Raw genomic sequence first — 23,066 nt, 5'->3', positions numbered from 1 at the left:
TCAGCAACGAAACATCGCAAATACATATGATCACTAGCTGTACGCTCTACCACATGTGAAACCAATCCGACACACTAAAAGACTGATACCACGTATGGCTTTGATAACTCGTATCAGCCGTTCGGAACGAGTCTAGCAGATGTATACTGCTGTGCTCATATATGCGCTTGCAGATGGTTTAGCACTGCTATCATTGAGATATACCTTTTGTTAGGCTAGCAGCCACGTATTTACCTGAACTTGTAGATCTGGCCTAGCTACTAGCAAAGATCATAATCCGATATAGTAACACCTGTCGTGAAGACTACCTTCTACGCGGTGGAATGGCACAAATATTGCGAAAGATGCGCACATCGATGAAAAATGAATGCATATGGAGAAGACGGCAACACTATATAGTGCTTACTTAACACTCAAGGTTCAGCATCCTAGCATGCACACCAAATAACTACTGCAGCAGTTACGTATAAACAACGATACGATGTCAGACAACCACACATGCTAATGATCGAAACCTTCCAGAGTTCAGGGGCAGGTTCTACTGTACATTTTATAGATGATTTATTCTCCATTGAATGTTGGACATCGGTGCCAGTTAGTCTAGATCAACGCCGCATAGTAGCACACTGTTAGTCTGTCCGCAATCGATATCTGACACGCCCCAATACTACTTGCATAGTGGTTCTGATTAACCCAGTCAAATCATCCATGATGTGGCAATTACATGCTGGATGGCCCGTTATTAGTTAACTCCAGTAGTTATCTGTTAAGTGAGTCAAGGGTCATTCAGTGCTTGTTCTATGCTGCTATTGCCACGCAAAGGCATGTTACAACTATCGTCTTTAATTTGATTTGGATAGTTGTTTGAATTATTATACGAACATACTTTGTCGTTTGAAAAATATTATAGATTCAGTCTTAGTTTAAACTAAATTAGACTGAGAGTGGCAATTCAGAACCACTTCGATGTGTAAAGAGAGAATATGGAGATCCAACGCTGCGCTCGGATATTATCTATCAATATGTACGTTGACAGATCTGTTGATCTAGATGAGACTGTATTCCAAAGCTGGTTCGAACGGTATCCCACAAAAAAATATGTTGACGCTGGCGGTACTTTTACACCCATGTGTACTTGCTTGTTTGCTCATTCGCCTACGACCTAGTAATTGAAACCAACACAAAGTACTCTTACATGCGCATGTGTTCTGCCTGAGTTTGGTTGGTCAGCCAAATTTTGATAGACGTGCTATGCAGGCAAGAAGACACAAGACGACACGTGTGCGCACCGCCGTGACATGTGGTAGAAAATCACACCAAACAACCTGGCCATAAAGACCTACACCGACATTGGCACAACATACAACTAATCAAGAACAGTCATACCTTGAGTCCTCGCCGTGCCATATAACCCTGCACAAAAGGATCGGATCCCTGCGATGTCAAGTCGGACGCGTCGCTGTTGTCATTCTTTAGTCCCCGATCCAAGTCCATCGGGCTAGACTTGGGTGCTTCGGGGTTGTATTTGTAGGACAAGCTATCCACAGGCAGGCGCAGATGCGAGACGACAGTCGAGCCTCCATGGAACTGCACGTATATGTTGGGTTCCTGCATGTGGTTGTACCCGTGGGCGTGTGCATGTGTCTGTGCTCGGCTGTGGGTATGCACTAACCTCTGGGCCTGCGCCTCGAGGAACGCCTTTGAGTGGGTGTGTCCTTCGAGATGCGCCGGTGCAGCCGACTGTACTCCTATTCTTGGCACCACTGTCACTACCCCGTCATTCTTGGCCGTCCTATCTGCCTCGCCCGTATTCCACTCACACGCTGAGCTTGTTGAAGTATCTGGATTGACCTGCGCATTTTGTCTAGCCATGTCACCTGCAATCTCCGGTGGACAGGACTGTTTCTCCGACCCACGCGACGCCGCATATGCTTCCCGGCGTGTACGTCCCCACGTGTACATCTTAAATGGACACTCTGCACAGCACTAGTCAGTGTCTGTGGTCTATACGAAGCCGGAACCTTAGACACGCCCGTGCCCTCCGTCTGTTGTTGCGCTTGTGGGTACGTTGGTCACGGCGATACTGGGGCTGGCTTACGACGGTGCACAGGGGCATGTGTGTGCAGCTGGCTAGGATGCATAGCTGTTTGTGGGCCGTATGCAGGTATGTTCACATCTGGCTGCCGGTGCTGTGCGTGCATACCCGTAAACGGCAGGGCACTACTTCCCGATGGAACGTACGCGTAGGGTAGTTGATGAGGACCGTGTATGTGTGTGTGCTGCTGTGGTAGATATGCGGGGGGCATGGCATAATTCTCCGAGACTGCATACATCTGAGTATGTGAAGGTCTAGGTGCTGGATCACTCATCCGGTGTGTCGCCAAGGGTGCCGGGGGTGTATAATACTGTACATATGGCGTCTTTCGATATAATCCCTGGTCAGACTGGGTGGAGTACAGCGATTGCTGTGGTCGATCTTGTACATATACTTGGCTGTAAAACCACGGCCGTGTATGGCGCCGTAGGGGTAACTATTGGAGTATTTGGGGAGCAGGAGTGTATACATAGCCCTGGCTCTCTCTCGGCTCTTGCCTGCGACTCCCGTTCTGTTGCAGTTGAGGCTGCATCGGTCTATACGTTTGTTCAAAGGTATGGGAACGCCCTCTCTTCTCGCATTCCTGTACAATGATTGTTTTTCTGATGGTGTTTTGTGCGGTTTGTTCGCTGGAGATATTCACCTGGACAGGTTGTCTCTGTACATGCTTCATTTTAAAGCTGTTCTGCTGTACACCTTGCTTATCATTGCGACTCTTTTGCTTTGCTGTGACCGCAGCTTTCTTCTCGCACTGATTCGTTTGTTGGGGGTCCACTTCGCGGTCAATCGTACTCTCATCCTTTACTAACCTTTCCAATGTTTTCGTCAACATATGAAGATTCACTGTCAATTCCCGCATTGCCTGACTAGAAAAATCCTTCTTTTCTGAGCCAAAGCTATAATTAGAACTATCTGCGAGAGGTAAAGTACGTATATGCGCATCCATACGAGACCCTAATTTTTTAGGATGTGCTGCGTCCCCAGTAGCAATCTTTTCAGTATCAACAATATCGTTTCCATTACTACATTCGCCCTTTGCCAACTGTTTTTCGCCACCTCGGTACTAGCACTTACATTAACGAACGCGGCAGTGGTCGAAACTTTAGAACAAATTTGCTTCCCATTAGCAGCCGCCTTGTCACCGACAACGACATCCTCACCGTCACATTCATTCGCCACCACAGGTCTGGGACAGCTGTTGATATCCGGTTGACCTGTACTTTCAGCAGACTTTGTAATGACACCTGTTTTGATTTTCTTAGCAACAGCTGGACTTCCCGGACACTCTTTCTCTTTCTCTCCCTTAGCAACCTTCTTTGTGCTGGCAATGCTATTTCCAGAACCACCGTCGCTCTTAGTTTTGGTACACATGTTGACTAGAACATCTGGCCCTCCTACTTTCGCCTCAGTAGATGGGGCCTCTGCCCCCCTTATTTTCTCCTTAGTAGATGTAATCTCTACCCCTGCTACCTTCTCCTTAGTAGATGGAATCTCTACCCCTCCTACATTTTCCTTAGTAGATCGAGCCTCTGGCGTTCCTACTTTCCCTTTAGTAGATGAAACTTCTGGCTCTCTTACTTTCTCCTTAGAGGATGGAACTTCTGACCCTCTTAGTTTCGCCTCAGTAGATAGAGCCTCTGCCCCCCTACTTTCTCCTTAGTAGATTGAATATCTACCCCTCCTACTTTTCCCATAGTAGATGGAGCCTCTGCCTCCCCTACTTTCCGCTTAGTAGATGGAACCTTTGACCCTCCTACTTTCAGCTTAGTAGATAAAACCTCTGGTCCCCCTACTCTCCCTATAGTAGATGAAATCTCTGCACCTGCTACTTTCTCCTTTGTAGATGGAATCTCTGGTCTTCCCACCTTTCCTTAGAAGATGGAACCTCTCGCCCCCCCTACTTTCCCCTTAGTTGAGATCTCTTCTCCCCTAACTTTCTGCACAGAAGATGTAACCTTTACCCCACCTACTTTACTCTTCGTGGATGAAAACGCTTCCCCCGCTACTCTCTCGTTAGTAGATGTAACCTCTGGCCTCCTTACTTTCTTCTTAGTAGTTTGAACCTTAATGCACACCTGTGCCCTCTGGGGCACATTAGCACATGTTGGCTTCTGGAACATCGGCTTCTGAATCGTATCGATTGAGGTTTTTTGTTTTAACACCCTCCCGGTGGCCGTTTCACCAACTATCTGTCTCGTTGATTTCTCCCTCTCTCCCTTCTTAATCTCGACGTCACCGTCTTGCTGCTTAGTCACACTTACTCTAACAACATGCGCACCGTAGTGCTTCTCACTCATTTCCGTCTTGGACACAGTACTACACAATTCCTCCCCGTTTAACTTCATAGTCGCCGCATAATCGCATACCTGCGATCCAGATAAGTCCACCTTAGCTGCATCACTGAATGGCTGTTTCCCAGTCATCTTGTTCTTAGCCCCATCGATGCTGGCCTCCTCCTGGATCATATCATCCTTGACCTTGACACACGGTTGCTTCCTAATTGTCTCTATCTCTCCTACATCGATAAGAGATTGTTGCTCAGGAGTATCTGGTATTTCCACATCAGTACTTGCATGCCGCTTGGACATTTCTTTACCAGTGATAACAGCAGACGATTTCTTCTTCGACATCGCTGCGTTAACCATATCGACACAAGGTTGTCGTGCTCGAGTGTGCGATTTCCCTGCATCCATACTCTCGTGGACCATTGACATCTCTTTTCGAGTTAAAACCTTCATACTCACGTCATCACACGCATGCTTCCTGGTTATAAGCATGTTAGATACATTGCCGCGTACCTCCTCCCGGGAACGTCTCGTCTTAGCCGAATCAGAACCCTTCAACTCTCTAACCTCCTGAACCACATTTCGCACACCTACTGCTGCCAACCCAAGTCCTGTGATGTGCTCGTTCCTGTCTATGACCGATACCTTTGTGCATGTGTCTCGTCCGCCTGAGACCATGACCCTTCCCGGTCCAGGACCTGCGTGGCTGGCTGAAACATTCCCAGCCCTACCTAAAACAAAGTCAAACGCATCGTCAGAACTCGCGTGGCTAAGGTCACTGCTAAACCCATCAGAATCATCTGCGCTGCACAGTATCCTCCGGGTGTATGCCGGTGAAATCCTCTGAAGCGATGTATGGATGTCCCCCTCTGTAGCACTTACCCTCGCTGCCGCAGGCACAGTGCCTGTACATACCTCTGGCGTTCGTGGTACTTGCACATTGTCAGTTGTATCTAGACTTCGAAGTAGGTATAGCGCATGGCCTGGCTGTGGGTGTGACTATGGATCTGAAGGCTCGCTGCGTACCAAAATGAGTGCGGAGGGTTGATGTATACCTGAACCTAAACGCGCCTGCTTCTTGCATCCTTCTTGTGCAGCTGCGATGATTAGTGCTTCTTTGTCAGCGGAAGCTGTAGTATTCGTCGTACTTGCCCCGGGTACCTTATGTGTGTCTCTTTGCGCCTGCGAGGGCGGGCGAGCATTGGTACATTCTGAGACTTTTAAACCAGACAGCGTGGAAGTTGAGCTAACCGAACCAGTTTGTCCAGTCGCTGATGTTAGTGCATTCCGGCGTTCATCAACAACACTCTTATCATTGGATTTACTGGTTGTCTCCGTCATTTGCGTGAATGTAAAATTGTCCGGCACACTTTTCAACTCGCTGGGTTGACACGCACTCAACCCGCCGAAGGTGTGAATGCGAACTTCTTTGTTCCCTTTCCATTTCCGAGATGTGTTCCTGTATCTTACAGAGCTATTTATAGAACTACCTATATCCCCGGGGAGTGAGCTTCGAGTGTTGCTTTGAATGTGTACAGGATTCCATCTCCCAGTGGTGGTTTCCCAACCGTGTTCGTATCCATAGTTGTTGTCATGACAACCCGCGCCGACTTCTCACCGAATCCCTCTAAGGCATCTGGGAATTTATCGCCTTGTGGACAAACCTGTACCTCTGAGTCGGGCTTAGAACCCTGTAAATCTGGTTGTGCGTGAGGTGGTATTGTGCGAATGGTTGATTCATTAAGACGCTTGTTGGTAAGAGGTTTGGTTGCCAGGCTCACACCCCTGTATGCCAGAGATGTCAGGGTCCTTTTCAAATCGGATTTCCAATCACCACTTACACTCGCACACAAGTTCCCACCAGACGTTGCGCTCCTGCTCTCGGGATAGTGGATATGGTAGTTCTCACTCGTTCCCTGTAAACCCCAACCAATCAGCTTGAAGCTGTTTAGTGTATTCGTCACGTGCATGTCCAACGCCGTATCACTGCTGCATGCGCTTATGCCACAACTCTGCTGTATGGTCAGGAGTCCCTTGTGATAGTTTCCGCCAGGTATCCTTTTGACTGTTTCGGCCATCTGTCGACTCGGCACGGGCACTTCCTCGTGATGGGTGGAGGTTCCACAGTATTATAGTTTACTGTGCACTCTCTTCCATCCGCATTCGTTCGACGAGTTTTGTTCGTCTCCTGCGATAAGTGTTGGTCAGCCATCTCACTATGTTAAAGTTGAAATGTATATACATCAGCCTCGATATTTATGAGCGTGTACAAGATAAGTAAACATCGTAGGATGCAATGTGATATACGAGGTATATATTATAAAATGAGGGCTCAAAATGACAGGTATATATGAAGTACACCAGTACGTATTCTTATCAACAATATGAACTATATGCCGTACGGATTCTTGATCAGATGCAGTGAAGAGGAGAGATTGGTGATTTCTAGTAGTAGACACACAGTTACAAACACTTCTAACAGAACACTCGCCATATCATACGTATGCACATACATCTTACACGAAAAACAACACAAATGTGCCGTTTAGTCAGCAAACTGAATGAGACACAGAGCGACGAGTATAAACGGATGCAATTGAACGCAAACGGCTCATATACCTTGCTCGTCGCCTTAAGGTGCAGCTCGAGCCATTTCACCACCTGAGATCTGTTCCACAGCTGAGCTTACTGCAACGCTGTGCGACCACACTGTGCGAAAGAAGAAAAAGGAATAACTTAACATGTGCAATGGAGTAACACGTACACAAGAACATACTAACCCCCGAGTTTCAACACTTCCATGAAAGATTCAGCGAGAACGCCAGATGCTTGAGCTGGGTATATTCAGAGCATCTGCTGTCATTCGCCGCCTAATATGGAGTCTTTTTAAACACAATATATCACAGATAGTTGGACAATTGGTATCTCCGTGATGTTTCATTTTTGTATAATTGCTATAGCAAATTTACACAGGCTGCCCAAAAATTATTTTGGTACACACAACACAGACACAGAGACACCCAGAGAGCAAAACGAAATGAATGTCGATTCGTGTAAAATTATACGTAAGCTCTATCTAGTGAAGTGCAAACACATATCTATATATAAATGTGTGTGTGTGTGTGCGTATATATATAGGTTTTGTGTTTTTTTATTGATGCTCACTGGCAGAAACTTACAGAGTCCGTCTGCGAAGCATCCGCACCATTTACCAATAATAGATCAACGCTATTGATATTGCCAGCGCTAGAAGCGACATGCAAAGGTGTTGAATCTGCAAAAAACTATTGGTGGAAGAAACAAAACATGCAACGGAATGTGGATTATATATATATATATATTTGCATGTAAATACGTGAAGGGAAGATCAATAGCTTCTTGGCAAGTAAATGCGTGAAGGGAAGATCAATACCAAATGAGAGTCATACTCATTATAGACAAGCGCCACCAATAGACACTGAGTATTAGCCCCAAAAATAGAATGGTAGTTAAAATCATCAAAAATAGCCGAAGCACACTTGGTCACTATTAGTTCAGAACAGATTGTAGACATATTTCAATACGATATATATATATATATATATATATATGTGTGTGTGTGTGTGTGTGTGTATGTGTGTATGTGATTGTGTGCGTGTGTGTTTGTGTGTGATGGTGCGCGTGTATTTGTGAGAGAGAAAGAGAGAGTGTGTGTGTGAGTGTGTAATGATCTATAATCAAACTCGGTAACACGAATACATATACTAGACACGTTTTTCTATTCCCGAGAATGCATCAAGCTCGAGTTTAGCGTATAGCACATACACACAAACCTATGCACGGACATGTTATTGAAATATGTACACAGCCTGTGTTCGCAAATTTTCTATCCGTAAATTTAGAGCGTTCCACACACACGTGTTGCTGCCAATAACATATTCGAGTATAGATCTCAGTTTATAATCTTGCAACACACCGATCTATCATGAGTTCGAAGATTAACATCTATGCCTTCACTCAAAATCCTCTTCAGTCGTGCCGTATCGCCATTTTGTGCCGCTCGATGGATGGATAAACTCTTTTCCTACAGAAAATAAATATTATATTTGAGATCGTATTGTATGTAAGCTGATACATCTAACATCAGGGCAGTAGGCTCTCTACTATTTTGCGGCCATCTATTGTATATATTGGTTTTGCATCCCCACTATATCCATAGCATGACACAATGGCACAGGGTCAACTCTCATGAGGAATGCCAATAAGCACGCAGCGACTGAGTGCGAATTTATGCGGGTGCAGCACAGAAAATCAACTTTTTCTGCGATATAGCATGTCATTAATGCCACCTTCTTGGCACTGTTTCTCCAACCAAAAATATTATCTCGTATTTACCACATGATGCACAGAATACGTACTAAATGCACAGAATACGTACTAGCTGCATCTTTTACACAATATCCTTCAAAATACAACGTTGGCCACTCACTTTGTTGTGGGACGGACTCTACTCCAGCGAACCAGTCATAATATCATGAGAAAGTAGCTTACTATAGAATCGCACAAAGAAAGAATTCTCCCACAGAGAGAAGTTGTATTCCTGTATAAGGCACGATGACAGACAGCAACTCTCAATATTAGAACCTGAACTGATTTATTAAGCTTATATGAAGTAAATAGACAAGAATAGTCTGGCATGACTAATCTTTGGGGCAAGCAATTTCACCTGTCGTACACGTCAAAGAATTAAAAAGATGGACATAGTGATACATAAAAATAGCCGCAAATAGTATTCTTCAAGGTTCCCTGTAGAATATTTATTTTATGATATTCACATTTCACATCCATCTCAATCTGACAATCTGCTTATCTGTTTACACTTCACTGTTATCAGTTGCGAATCACTGTTGCGGAATTCCACAAAGCACAAATATCAACTTCGCAGAGCTTGCTCTTTGCCGGGTGCCGAATTGCCGAGTCATCACTCATCAGTCATCAGTTATCAGTATGTAAATAGTTACTAACTCCTTCTTCTTGTGTGCGTGCAGTGTGCACGCACAAAGTCAAAAGTGAAAAGTGACGACTGCCCACAGTGCCGAGTCGGCACTTTGCCACTTTGCCGACCGGCGAGTCGGCGTCCTCTATTGAGAGTGATTTTCGATTGGATATTGTTTTCTTGTGTTGACAACCGGGAGGGGGACGACTCCCTCTTCACTCCTCACAATTATTTTGAACATTTTGTATGATTCTGAAGGCTATGATATATATATATAAAACTAAATAAAAACAAAAAGTCGCATATATATGTGTATAAATAAACAAAAAAAACGGGACAACCGGGGTCACACGGTCATAACTTTTGGTGTCATGTAATAAATATATAAAAGTTGACTTTCAACGTTTAACGGATTATTTATATCTTAGCGTTGCAACGTATTTTAGTATATTTTGACCTGTATATTGTAACCTGAAAAGTGCACCTATTCTTAAAAGTTTGGTCTCGATTTTTGATAACAGGACAAAAATCTGGTGTGTATATATCTATTGTCTGACCTGGAGTATGGCCCTCCTAATATAAACGGGACACTGAAAAGGAAGTAAATATACGTTTTGCAATTTAAAAATACAACGATATGAGGTTAACTGACACTGGGCGCTTCACAGACCAGTCACTCGTCACTCATCACATTTCATAGTTTGCTTTCACAGTGTCACTGTTCACAACTTCACACCCAAAATTAGAAAACCCCCTTATTGTATGTATATTTACACCTATTCACTGCACAAGGCGGCGTATCTATATATTTATATTACATACATGCTGATACAATATATATAAATGTATAAACGAATAATAAATATAGGCCGGCCGAGCTAATGAGCTGTTGCTTCAGACTGTTAGTTTTAACATCGGTGAGACGGTGACCCTTCAGAGGATATATACACTGTCTCCCATCATTGTATTGCCACACACAAAGCATCGGTCGAGGATCCGCCTTGTGACAGGTGCGAAATCGTACCCTATACCAAGACCATAGCTGAACAATATGAGTAGATTAAGGCACGCAGGCAGCTCATATGCTGCGAACATGCAGTGGGGATGGCCAGTGTGCAATCCGAGCTTTGCAGGTGCATGCACAGTCACCTGTCTCAGGAGAATCTCCAGTAAGGCACTCGGCGGATCGGCACAGCTTATGAATGCGTCAAAACAGAAACAAGGGGGAATGTATTCATCTGTACGCACAACACAGGATGGCGTGGCACGAGCTATTCGGATGAAATTAACCACGCAAAGTAATGGAACATCATTCAAACACAACGCAATGAGAGATAATAGAATGAGGGGGAGTGAGAGTGTTAGAGCTGTGTATGTAGATAGGGTGTCGGAAAGAAACGATGCCCTCTTAGAGATCGAGTCTGATAATATCATGGATAGACTGAGCAAAATAAAAGAATTTGTCCAGGTAGATACCAGTCCATCCACACGCGTGACCAAGCCTTCTAATAAGTTTGATGCGACCGCTACAGACAAAGAAATATACATGGGAAGCAGGAGAGGTGCTGGCAATGCAAGTTTGACAGAGAAGTTGGAGGACAGGGGCGCTTTGTCGGACAATGGCAGTGAACCAAAAGTGGTATTGGATATAATGGGTAGGATTAAAAGTTCGAGGCAATCCGATATGGTATCACACTCAACAAACTCTGACCGGTCCAGGCAAATCAATCAAACACCACGCACGACAGAAACTTATCAAACTGGCGTTGCCAGGGATGCGACATGCATACGAACGAAAGAACAAAGGTCAACGACTGATCATAGGCAAGCTATGGACCCAACTCTGTCGAAAAGGAAAACCAGTACATATGTCAGTAAAGGCATAATGGGTTCACAAGTATCTCGGCCTAAATCTCGGAAGGAAACCTCACCAGATATCACCAAGCAAAGCAATGATACTCGAAAGGTTTCTCTGGAGCGTGCACCGGCACGCCAACCGGAGTATATTAAGCCGGTAGACTCACAGAGTGGCTCGGAGGTGTGGTGCTTACACAGCCAAACCATTCAGAGTTGTGCGCAGAGGGGCGACTTCCGAAGGGCGCTGGAAGTGTTAGCAGCCATGAATACGAAAGGGATGAGCACCGACACACACACCTACAACAACGTGGTCAGGAGTTATCGCGGGTTTGACGGGGCCATAGCGAACTCGGAACTCACCGATATAAAGTCCCTTGAAGGCGTTCTGAAGCAGATGCGTAGCTTGAACATACCGTTAGACGCTCGTGCCAGTGAGAGTGTGCTACACCTATACCGGCGGCTTGCGGCACATTACGACAAAAAGGGCCTGTGGCAGGGGGCGCTGCAAGTGTTCGGAGATGCGCAGAAGTACCGTCTGCCGCTGGACATCAGTGCGTATGCGAGTGTGGTCTCGGCGTGTGTCAAGGGCGGCCGGTACGATTATGGCCTGACTGTGCTCAGAGCCATGCACACCAGCGGAGTTACGCCTACACAGCAGACCTATGGGGTGCTTCTGGGTGGCTATGCTCGCACGGGCAAGTGGGAAGGGTCTGTATCGGTGCTGAGAGAGATGCAGGCCAAGGGAGTGCCGCCGGATGTGTACACCTACAGCTCTGTCTTGAAGGCGTGTGCGGTGGGCGATGCACCTATGGTCGCTGCTAAGGTGTTGGAGGATATGCACAAGGCGGGTATAGAACCCAATGCGGTCCTGTTCACCAGCGCTATGAGAGCCACGGGTGCCAAAGGGCAACGAGGCTGGACGGAAGCCCTGGAGATGTTCCGCGCCATGCAGGCTAAAGGTGTGGCTGTGGACACGCTGGCGTACAACACACTTATCAAGGTGTGCATGAGTGTGAATAAGAAATGGACCTGGCGTGTGGGCGTAGACCTGCTCGACGAGATGAGGGCCATGGGCAGCCCTCCCAATACTGCAACATACAATGCATTGATTCCCGGGGTGTTCCAGTACGGCGGCGAGGCCGAGGCCGACAACTTGCTGCAAGCTATGCGGGAGGATGGGGTTTGTGCCGACGTGATTATGTACAACACACGGATAGCCGCGTATAGCACGGGCGGGAGATGGGTCAAGGCCGAGTCCCTCGTTGAGGAGATGCTGGCGCGTGATATACGGCCAGACACAGTCACGTACAACACCGTGATCAAAGCGTGTGCGCGTGGACGTGCTGGAGTCGAAGCCGTGAGGTTCTTAAGGATCATGCAGGAGAGTGGTCTGACACCGGATCTGATTACGTACAAGGGTGTGATAGCCAGTTGTGCCAGAGCAGGTGAGTTTAAAGAGGCGTACAGGTACCTACATATCCTGCAAACGAGGAAGGGCCGTCTGTCGCCCGATGTTGGAGTGTATAGTGCCTTGATAGCGGACTGTGCCAAGGAGGAGAATCACCTGACCGCGTTGGGCCTGTTACGGGATATGCAGAAGGACAATGTGCCAGTCACCACCCGAATTTTATACAACGTCATACACAGCTGTGCGCATGCGGGTGAGCTTGGATTGGCGTTGAGTCTCCTGCGTCACATACAGAGTGTTCTCTCTGTGCCCGTTACCACGGCAGCGTATAATACATTGATATCGGCGTGTATACGACATCAGAACTATGGATTGACTAACGAGTTGGCTTTGGAAATGTCGGATTCTGGTGTACGGTTAGACGCGGAGTCTTTCCGAATTTTCAGTCATGAGAAGATGGATAAGGGCCTCCAAGGCAGGATACTTACTCTAAAGCCATCGAATATGGAGGATGCGCAAACGTACGACAATCTTATTAAAAAATCTGACAATCAGGAAGTATTCCGTTTGCTGGCGGAAATGCAACTCAAGGGACTACCGCCTACCCCTATTGCGCTGGAGAAGTGCGTATACTTTAGCATTAGGCTGGAAAAGCATCATCTTGGCCTCAATGTGCTCTACGATATGGAAGTACTGGGCTTGCCACCGGTCGCTAGACACTACTATGAAATCGTTACGAGTGAACGCTGGACATCCGAAGCACCAGAGCCGCGATTGGCGCTTCTAAGTAAAAACCCAAGGAACTTTCTATCACTTAACAGGCATATCTATCTCTGCGCGCGAGAGGGGGAGTGGCAACTGGCCGTGAAGCACTTGCACACAATGCGCTCGAAGGCAGGGATGTCCCCGGATGTGTCCGCCTATCGGGGTGTGGTATCTGCATGTGTGCGCGGAGGACAGGTGGATCTGGCCAAAACCATCATCAAAGAAGCACTGGAAGCAGAGGCACGTCCTGACTACTTAGGCCTGGTCAAGATATACGAGAGTGCCATCCATGCCTTCTGTGGGAGTGACCGGTCTATGCTGGCTTTGGACATGTGTCGCGATTTCCAGCGCGTCGGTCTGGTACCTCATGTCGCCGTGTTCAATGCTACCCTGAATGTCTTGGCGTGCGACAACGAAGTGGATATGTGCGTTGATCTCCTGCGTGAGATGCAGTGCAACAACATCGCGCCAACCGCGGCGTCCTACCGCCATGCTGCGAAGGCGTGTGTGGCGGACGGCAAATGGGAGACGGCGAAGCGTCTTGCTCACAGGGCTTCTGTAGGGGGGTTAGAAGACCGAGGGTATATGTATCAGCAGGTACTAAAGGCTTGTGCACGTGCCAGAGAGTCTCAAGAAGGTTTGGCTATTCTGCGAGACCTCCCGGAGGAGGGGATCAAGCCAGACGTGACCATGTATGCGGCGGTGATTGCCGCATGCGGACAGAATTACGAGTTGGAACTCGCCCATGAGCTATTGCAGGAAATGCCACAGACACACAACCGACTGAGGGACTACCACATGGTATTCGAGATGTGTGGACAGTACGGGGGCCACATGTTTGCGCTGAGCCTGCTCAGAACCATGCAAAGCGGGGGTGAGATGCAGCCAGACGACTTCTGTTATACGAATGTGATGAAGGCGCTTGCTCTGGACAAGGTAAGCCACGAGTGTGTGGGACTACTCAGAGAGATGCGATCCGTTGGTATCGAACCCAGCCGCGCCGCATATGGCAGTGCCATATCCGCGTGCGAGAGGGGCAGGAAGTGGGAGGCCGCTGTGGACCTACTGAGAGAGATGCAGGCGAAGAACTTAGCGCCAGGGAAGTCAGAGTATGGGCCAGCGTTAGCGGCGTGTGCGCATGCGGGAGAGTTGACCACTGCCCTCGGATTGTGGGCTGAGATGGAGACAGCCGCGGCAGAGACGGGGTTGAATTGGCACCTGGACTATTACAGTCAGCTGATCATGGCCCATGCACGCGCCGGGCGGAAGGAAGAGGGCCTTACCCTGCTGCGGGTGGCAGAGAAACGAATGCCTGTGCTGAGAATCGAGTGCTATAACGCGGCGATGTATGGGTATGCGGTGGAGGGTGACTGGGCGAAGTCCCTTGAGCTCCTGCGAGAGTGTGCAAGCAGGCAGCTAAAGCCGAATGCGGCCACGTACAATACTGTCGTAAAGGCGTGTGAGGTGGGTAATCAACCGGAGCTTTTGGTGGACATGCTCGTGGAGAGCCACCTCAGCGGTCTGAGTAAGACCGACAGCTGGTACGGGGTGGCTATAGTGGCGCTGAGTGGTATTGCGCAGACAGCCAAACTGGCAGATGTTCTGTACGACAATATGATTCAGGATGTGGATAAGATACAGAGGTGTTGGCTGTCGTGGGCTGTGACTGGTACTGTTGATTTGCACAACCACTCTCAGGCTATGGCGCGAGCGGCCGTGAGACGCGCCTTACGTTTATGTCAGACCCGATGGCGTGCCACTGCAGCACACGAACGAGAGCGAGTGTCGGCTTGGTTCTCCAAGCTAAACGTGGGCAGAGGTAAGCGTTCGATTAAGGACGCAGACAGAGGCAACCTCTCTATTAGTAACCTAGGCGGCGATGAGCGACTTATCGGTAACGCAGGTGCCGACCCCGAGCATAAAGGCGTGGTAGTAGTAGGGCCGGCGGTGATCCAGTTTTTGCGTGAGTTAGAACCCCCTATCCGGGCAGCTAAGTATGGAGGATGCTGGATTGTTGTGGATGGCGCTGATTTGCGCGCGTGGCTGGTTGCGAATGAAAATGAATACGAACGCGAGGATGCTACGTCTGCGGAGGGGCTGACGCTTACGGAAGAGTTGTGGAAGGCGCGGAGGTTAATCGCTGGAGATCAAGCGGCCATTGTGGACCAGGTTGACAGTTGAATGAACACGTGACACCTTTTATTCGCACGGGATCGGAGAGTACAGCTACATCCTGTAGAGACCAGTAATCGGTGCTTCACTCGAGAATGGTTTGCATAGTCTTCCACCGACAATTTCCAGCCTTTTAGTTGGCAACTGGAGTCGGACTATGACGCGTGTGGCTGTTTGCATCAAAGTATATTGCAAGCTGGTGATTGTGCGCGCGTATAGAAGTTAAATGAATGATGCTGGTAACGTGGGCAATGCTTTGATCGACACCACACCACATCACACCATACGAACGGCCAAGTGTAAACCGAGGAACAGTCTTAACAGGCAGACTATCCGCAAACGCAACCTCCAACAACATACATCGATTGTGTGCGAATAAGCATTCACAGTCATGCAAACCGCACACGCTATCTGCAAGAACAGGCCAAGAGTCATTGGTTGTTTGGTCGTTGCACGTACTATGCTCTGTCCCCGATTAATGGATTCTGTATTACAGCTGGCTGTTCACTTACAATAGCTTCATAGCGTGTCTTTGGATTTATACCTCGATGAATCTATCAACGCTCCTCCCTACCAGTGTTTCTCACGGGTTGCCGTGATATTTAGTACATACTAGCAGCTGCATACAAAGCGAACAAAGCTGATAATAAAACGACTTGTAGGCTCTAGAACAAAATCTGGTACTATCCAAGTCTTGCCTAATTCATATGCGTGTCTGCATACCTGGTTGCATCATGGTATTTAACATTTCTATAAGCTTATTACTCGTAATGATAACATTGAGTAATCTTATGCGCGTGTGCTGGTCCTTTGCTGAGCTCTAAATGAAGTTTTTCGATTCATAGCTATTGTTTATGCCCGAATATTCAGCGTATGTGCAGTATACATTATACATTAGTGTGCCCCACCAAATCGTCTGCTATAGCATGGCATATTTCTGTATTCAGTATCTGTACGCTCACAATATGACTCTCATGTACACGCAAAGAAAAAAAGTACATGAAGATTGCATATCACACTAGATTGTGTGCCTCTTGTGCGAGAGGGTTCAGTGAGGGGTTCCGTCATTCATGGTAAATTTGAATTACACTATTTATCCGGGCTTCGGATCTCGCTCATAACTGCTATATGGATCGGGTTTATTTCCAAAAACTAAATTATTTCCACCAAAATACAAATTCCGATTGAAATTGCCGTGTTCAATTCTGTCAAGCACTGGTTATTCTATTTATAGATTATCCAGGGCAACCTTGAGTGCACGAATTAGATCCTCTGTATCTTCGATGCCGCAAGACACGCGTACGAAACCGTCGGTGATGCCAACCTATGAAAAAATATCAATGATTGTTTAGCGTGAGACTATATATATATATATGGAACACCTTCGCACAAGTTAGCCTTTGGAATGCTTGAGAGAAAGGCTGCGCTCAATATAAATATGCTTATAACCACAAATATAATGCTGTTGTAGACGGTATCTAACCAGCACAATAGCCTTCCCGAACGTGAACCCTCCCGAGATAGCAAAGAAACCTGTCCAAAAATGCACTCACTACATGCACTAGGAGTTATTGTGGCGATCGTAACCGACATGTTCTTGAAATAAATTTATGCTAGAGGTAGACACTCGGTGTTTAGGTTAGAGATTGATGGACCTGGCTCTTATACAAATGCCTGAAATGTATCATACGCTACACTGTTGCTCCAGAAGAGATGATCGAATTGAAAGTGTCATTTCACAGCCCTTTAAACACAACTATTGATAGTACGCTCCAACCTATACAGACATACGCGTATACTCTATATATAAATAGTATATAAAGTTGTATATGCGTGCATGCACTTGCATTTGCTCTCTCAGCGTAAGCGCACACCGAAGCACCAAAGAATCATAAAACACCAACATCATACACCTTCATCAGGTCTTACAATTCTATATATGATCTATAGATAAAATTCTAGTCGGTGCATTGAATCGGTCTGCTTGTTCAATATTGGAGCAGTGAAAAATTTCTCCCGAGGCCAATTACAGATACTGTCTCAATTGCTAAAAATATATACTTACATGTACATACCCATACCCACACGCATATATATATATATATATACACGTTCATATATAAATATATACGTACATATATTTATATACGTATATATATATATAAATATATTTCTATTTACATACATGTATACATTTTCATATACATATATATATATATATATATATATATATATATATACATATATTCATGTACACATGCAAATATACATATACGAATATATATATATATATACATACATATACATACATCATATATATATATGTATATATACATATATATATATATGTATGTATATATGTATGTATATATATATATGTATATACATATAATGTAATATACATGAATCTTTCAAATAAATACCTTGAGTCGGTCTTCTTTTTCCATATTGGCATGCGTCATGACTGATGGACAGGTGATGATACTTTCTGTGGCTCCCAAATTTTCACACAAACTCCAAGGTCGCTGTACGGAATCCATCAACCTACGGCCAGCGTCAGTCCCGCCTATGGTGTGGCAAGAAAAATAAGAATGTGAATGCTTGGTATCAATCAGGTTTAGAGACGTACCACTGATTTTTTGTGACGTGATTGGCTGTCTGCAGGGACGATGTGCACAGGGATGTGGGATACCCATCTGTTGCTAGAGATGCACGCCACACTTCTAACTTAGAATAGACTCGCAAACGCCTCTCCCTTTAAGTTGCTAAACACCATATTTCTACCATGTAGGTACTCCACAGAGATAGACACACAACAGATCAACTATCCACAAGGACTTAGATACACAATATATGCCCCACGTGCGTACACCCAACACGTACCTTTCACTTCGAACCACAGCATGCCGCCGTGTACATTGTTCTTGTGTTGCTTGTCTGCGATTGCTTTCTGTGCTTTGGGGAATGACTCTAAGCCGGGGTAGCGACAGATCTCCACCTATGTAATGCGGGACGTGAATGTTTTAAAAATCGTGTATGCCCCGTGTTCGTCTGAGGATATCTATATGTGTGACAAATTTCTTTTACTCGTCAATACAATGCTAAGTTCATTGTCAGTATGAGGTAATGGGTGAGAAAATCGTACATACGTTTATCCGTATGTGATCATCCATCCATGTCTACAAACGTCTTACTTGCTGGTCGATCAAGTGGTATGTTCAATATGAGAGTACATATTACGATTTAGATATGCCTATATGCATGTACATGTATGAAATGTGTGATCTATGTCTGTCTGTGTATGTGCTTCTTATTTGTTCATGCAACGATATTCTACCAATCTGACCGCATTGGCAGCAATATAGTAAGCGAATAACAAGGCGCGCACGAAAATGACAAAATATGTATCTATGCACCAGATTAACAGAAAAAAGCTTACTTACAATTACAAAGCCTACACGGAAGCTCTGCATACATTCTTGTGTGCTTCCAGGAACTCAATCTACGCGTATCATACACATACAACTTATAGAGAAACCACACACACCTTCTCGTGTGCTTCCAGGAACTCGGCCACCTTCTGAGCGGTCTGTGACTGTTGCAATACACGCAACTTCATGGTCTTTGTGGCTTGCAGGGTGAGAAAGGCCACCATGGGTGACATGACGTTTCCGTGCATGTTCTGGAAGAACTTGATCTCTGCGTCATGCTCGGCTGTCTTGCACGCTATCACACCCTGTGAGCAAAGAAACAAGGGGTATCGGCATCAGATAAGTGAAAGCAGATTGCGCGGGGTGTATCTTATTCTAGGTGGCAAATTGAAATGTTTTTGGGAGTTGAACATAACAGTCCATGCCGCGATGTTACCACTCTTCGTAGAAACCTTGGCGTAAGCGCATATAGCCATATGGTCGAGCGCTAGTGTAATATACAAGAAGCAATTATGTCACCGCAGTAGTGCACAATACTAATACGACATACATACACACAAACACACACACACACATGTGTGTATATGTATATATATATATATATACATTTATATACATATACATATATATATATGTGTGTGTGTTTCTCAACACGAATCAATGCCGAACTCACCCCCACAGTCATGTTGTGGCCGTCGTAGTATTTGGTAGTGGAGTGCATGGCAATGTCCACGCCATGGTCCAGCGCTAGTGTGATGATGGGTGTGGCAAACGTGGTGTCGCAGCAGTGCACAATGTTGTGTTTCTTGGCAATTGCACTGACTCCCTGGAGGTCCGTGAGTGTGAGCGTGGGATTGGCGGGTGTTTCCGAGAATATCAGCTTTGTGTTGGGTTTAATGGCTCTGCAGATGGAATAGAAAGGCGACGACGATCAATGAGAGTGGGCATATGATGAGATTTACGGCTTCTATATGTATGTCGATGTTCATGTCAAATGGCTGTTATGAATTTGAATGTTTGTGCAGAAGTAACCGACATCTTACATGTACTAATATGTGAGCGTTGTATCCAAACGCGTTAACAAAGCAGATTTTACGGGCAAGAACTGTATCATAGCCAGAAACAAAATACGTACATAAACACATGCACTATATCCATTTACATATACATGCACAGGTGTATGGCGCGCATTTGGAACTAATGACAAACTACGAGTGGAAATACAGATGTTCGCCTATTAAACGACTTGCTGATAAGCTCATATGTCAGTACATTCCGTACGTAGGTCACAGCGTATAAGTGTAAACATCTGTATATGCGTAGTACAGCATATTTGCCCATCCACCAACACATATCCTAAAACAGAAGCACATAGATTATATAACCAGTCCCAGTGACATAAATACTACAAGCCACACAATAAAAATATACTCCAGCACAAAAAGCTATTCAATATAACACACCCTTCAATCTCAGCAAGATCGGTAAAGTCAACAAACGAGAACTCCATTCCAAGGCCCATGAACATCTTGCGCGCCACCCGGTTAGTGCCACCGTACGAGCAGTTGGTGATGACGCAGTGATCTCCAGCGCGCATGAATGCGGTCATAACCTGTATGTAATAAAATAGGTACATATATTTAAGTGATTGTGCTCATGGAAGCGGACGAAGCATGTACATAACAAATATACATATACTTGAGCAATTTTGCGCACAGATGCGCTCGTCATCTGTATATAATATTATAAATATATTTGAGTAATCGTATGCATGATTGCGGCCAAAATGTGTCATAATTTTTTTAATACATATTCAAGTAAATCGTATGCACGAATGAGGTCATAACCTGTCTGTAATAAAAATACATATACATATATATATATACACACACATTTATATATATATATATATATATATAATATATATATCAATATAAGAGATCGTACACATAAATGAGTTCAGAACCTGTACAATGATAACATAATATTTTCATTTTTAAACAATCGTGCGTATGAATGGTCATAATCTGTATATATGAAAGGTATACTTGTATTCATGTAATCTTACGCATAAATGCGATCTTAATCTCTATATATCGAATGTATATTTATTTAAGAACCATAAACCTCACCTCGCGCATCATATACATCGAATCACTGCCGCGCCCTCTGCCTGCAAGAACGGTTGGTACGGTAATCCACACACACCTGACTACGAGTGAGTGCAGACATTGCCCTATAGAACACACAGAGTAATACCACTATTTTCTAAACCCTAGAAACCCACACCATAAACCCAATAAAAGCTAGTACGGAGAAAGACGTGATGACAAATAGTAGACAACAATACTATTTGAGTCGATTGCATGCCATCCAGGATACTTTCGCTCTGTAGAACCGTTGCGCGGAGGCGAATATCGCCTTTAAAAGGGACGGTAAATTAGCAAATGGACTAATTGCGCAGTCCAACGTTCCTTATTGTCCCAGTCCTACACGTTCCCAACGAACATACTTTTAGGTTGTAGACATACATAGATGGAAACCCGGACCACACAAACCACATACATGACTAAAACAGTAAGTGAAGTTTGGGAACATACAGTAACGGTTGCAGCCATGCCAGTGGAAAAACAAGTGGCACCGGCAGCGTGTTCGATCTCCGCGATCTTGTTCTCCAGCGCACGCACAGTGGGGTTGGCGGTGCGACTATATGAGTAACCCTTACTCAAGTACAGGTCAATGGATTCTTGTACGAACGTGGTGGCCTGAGTAGGTAGAAAAATACCAACCAATGTGAATGTTACTCCCATGAGTATTCGATCTCGGCGGTCTTGCCCTCTGTCTTCCAACGCATGTAGCGTCGGACTGGACTCGCCGTGCGACTGAGCAGACATCTCTTTGAGAGCGTACAACAGCAGAAACTTATGTGCATATGAGCGGGTCTAGAAACGTATACGCTGAAAGCATGTCAATGCGTGTGGGATGATTGGGTAGTATGGATGTAGTGACCTAGAATCGCTTACGCTGAAAGCGAGTCATTACGTGTGAGATGATTAAGTAGCCCGTATACTGACATTGCTGGGTTTAAATCCACAATAGTGTGGAACACTGTTCTGTGAAGTACACATCGTGAGATGGGTAGTGCGGTTGTATGATTATCACACGCCCAAGCACAGATCAACGGTTCTTATAATGATGTCGTGACCTTGAGATGTATGTGGCGAAAACACATCAACACGTGCGTAATCATCTAATAACCGTTACATAGCCATTGTTGGGTTCAGATAGGTTCGTGTGCAAGTCATCTTAATACAGATATACGCACAATGAGGTTGGCGGTGCGGCTGTACAAGTAGTTCATGCTCATGTACAGAATAACGAGAACTTGAATAGGTGTGGAGGACTGAATACTTTGGAACTAGTAATAATGATAAAAACCTATTCACTGAATCAATTTATTAAATCAATATGTTCGTATTTACTGTGTAAGCCTGTGTGTATGCTGCATTGAAACGATGCATATTTGTATTGATATCGTGTACACGGCGTGCAATGTTTAGTGGGGCTATTTGATTCGTGATCCTAGAAAACACAGTGTATTGTTATGTACCGAACTCTCACCATACAAAAACCCACCAACTCACCTGCACAATGGGCGTAAGAATGGCACCGGTAGTGGGATCGGGATTGACTCCTGTAATGCATTGGAGGGTCAGATCATCCGTGTGAGTGAGTGAATTACCCGGAGCTGGATCTTCAAACATTACCATACAATAAGACCTGCTAGTTTGACAAAAACGCGCTTGAATAGTACGCAAATTGCCAGAAACGTGGTTTTTAATTGAGGCCTACCATGAAGATGCCTGAGTGAGATATGGTTGAGAAGCGCACATACATCACTATGTGATTAAATAATCAGCCGGGACGTGTGCATTTATAGGCTATACGTAAGAATATATATATATTTATATATATATGTGTGTGTGTGTGTGTGTGTGAGTGTTTATGTGTGTGTATATATACATGTTTATATTTATATATATATATATATATATATATGTGTGTGTGTGTGTGTGTG

General features: G+C 45.3%; 5 protein-coding genes across 5 annotated transcripts in view; 1 reads left to right on the top strand and 4 right to left on the bottom strand.

The window, feature by feature from the left end:
* Positions 1-1,380: 1,380 nt before the first annotated feature.
* Positions 1,381-3,466, bottom strand: SARC_05323 (hypothetical protein; the record flags this gene model as incomplete). Its single annotated transcript, XM_014300823.1, has 5 exons — positions 1,381-1,877; positions 1,913-2,056; positions 2,099-2,531; positions 2,739-3,137; positions 3,170-3,466. The coding sequence occupies 5 exons, from the start codon at positions 3,464-3,466 to the stop codon at positions 1,381-1,383; spliced, it is 1,770 nt and encodes a 589-aa protein (XP_014156298.1).
* A 455-nt stretch (positions 3,467-3,921) lies between these two features.
* Positions 3,922-5,721, bottom strand: SARC_05322 (hypothetical protein; the record flags this gene model as incomplete). Its single annotated transcript, XM_014300822.1, has 2 exons — positions 3,922-5,363; positions 5,436-5,721. The coding sequence occupies 2 exons, from the start codon at positions 5,719-5,721 to the stop codon at positions 3,967-3,969; spliced, it is 1,683 nt and encodes a 560-aa protein (XP_014156297.1). The 3' UTR covers positions 3,922-3,966.
* A 149-nt stretch (positions 5,722-5,870) lies between these two features.
* On the bottom strand, positions 5,871-6,458 carry SARC_05321 (hypothetical protein; the record flags this gene model as incomplete). The annotated part of the gene is made up of 1 exon (XM_014300821.1): positions 5,871-6,458. The coding sequence occupies one exon, from the start codon at positions 6,456-6,458 to the stop codon at positions 5,871-5,873; it is 588 nt and encodes a 195-aa protein (XP_014156296.1).
* A 3,948-nt stretch (positions 6,459-10,406) lies between these two features.
* On the top strand, positions 10,407-16,260 carry SARC_05320 (hypothetical protein; the record flags this gene model as incomplete). The annotated part of the gene is made up of 1 exon (XM_014300820.1): positions 10,407-16,260. One exon carries the CDS (start codon positions 10,407-10,409, stop codon positions 15,564-15,566), a length of 5,160 nt encoding a protein of 1,719 aa, XP_014156295.1. The 3' UTR covers positions 15,567-16,260.
* Positions 16,261-16,678: 418 nt separating this feature from the next.
* The window catches only part of SARC_05319 (cystathionine gamma-synthase), a 7,052-nt gene continuing 664 nt past the window's right edge, over positions 16,679-23,066 (bottom strand). The window contains exons 2-9 of the mRNA XM_014300819.1: positions 22,633-22,682; positions 21,589-21,753; positions 20,452-20,600; positions 19,662-19,890; positions 19,105-19,293; positions 18,441-18,555; positions 17,981-18,123; positions 16,679-16,881 (exon numbers count right to left, since the gene is read on the bottom strand). Of these exons, the coding sequence (XP_014156294.1) occupies positions 16,786-16,881; positions 17,981-18,123; positions 18,441-18,555; positions 19,105-19,293; positions 19,662-19,890; positions 20,452-20,600; positions 21,589-21,753; positions 22,633-22,682 (1,136 nt within the window). The 3' untranslated portion in view covers positions 16,679-16,785. The remainder of the gene's footprint in view (positions 16,882-17,980; positions 18,124-18,440; positions 18,556-19,104; positions 19,294-19,661; positions 19,891-20,451; positions 20,601-21,588; positions 21,754-22,632; positions 22,683-23,066) is intronic.

Source organism: Sphaeroforma arctica (genome assembly GCF_001186125.1).
Source record: "Sphaeroforma arctica JP610 unplaced genomic scaffold supercont1.335, whole genome shotgun sequence".
In the NCBI taxonomy this organism is placed as follows: Eukaryota; class Ichthyosporea; order Ichthyophonida; genus Sphaeroforma; species Sphaeroforma arctica.
Note: the sequence above shows the minus strand (reverse complement) of the source record. Positions and strands in the feature narration are given on the sequence as shown.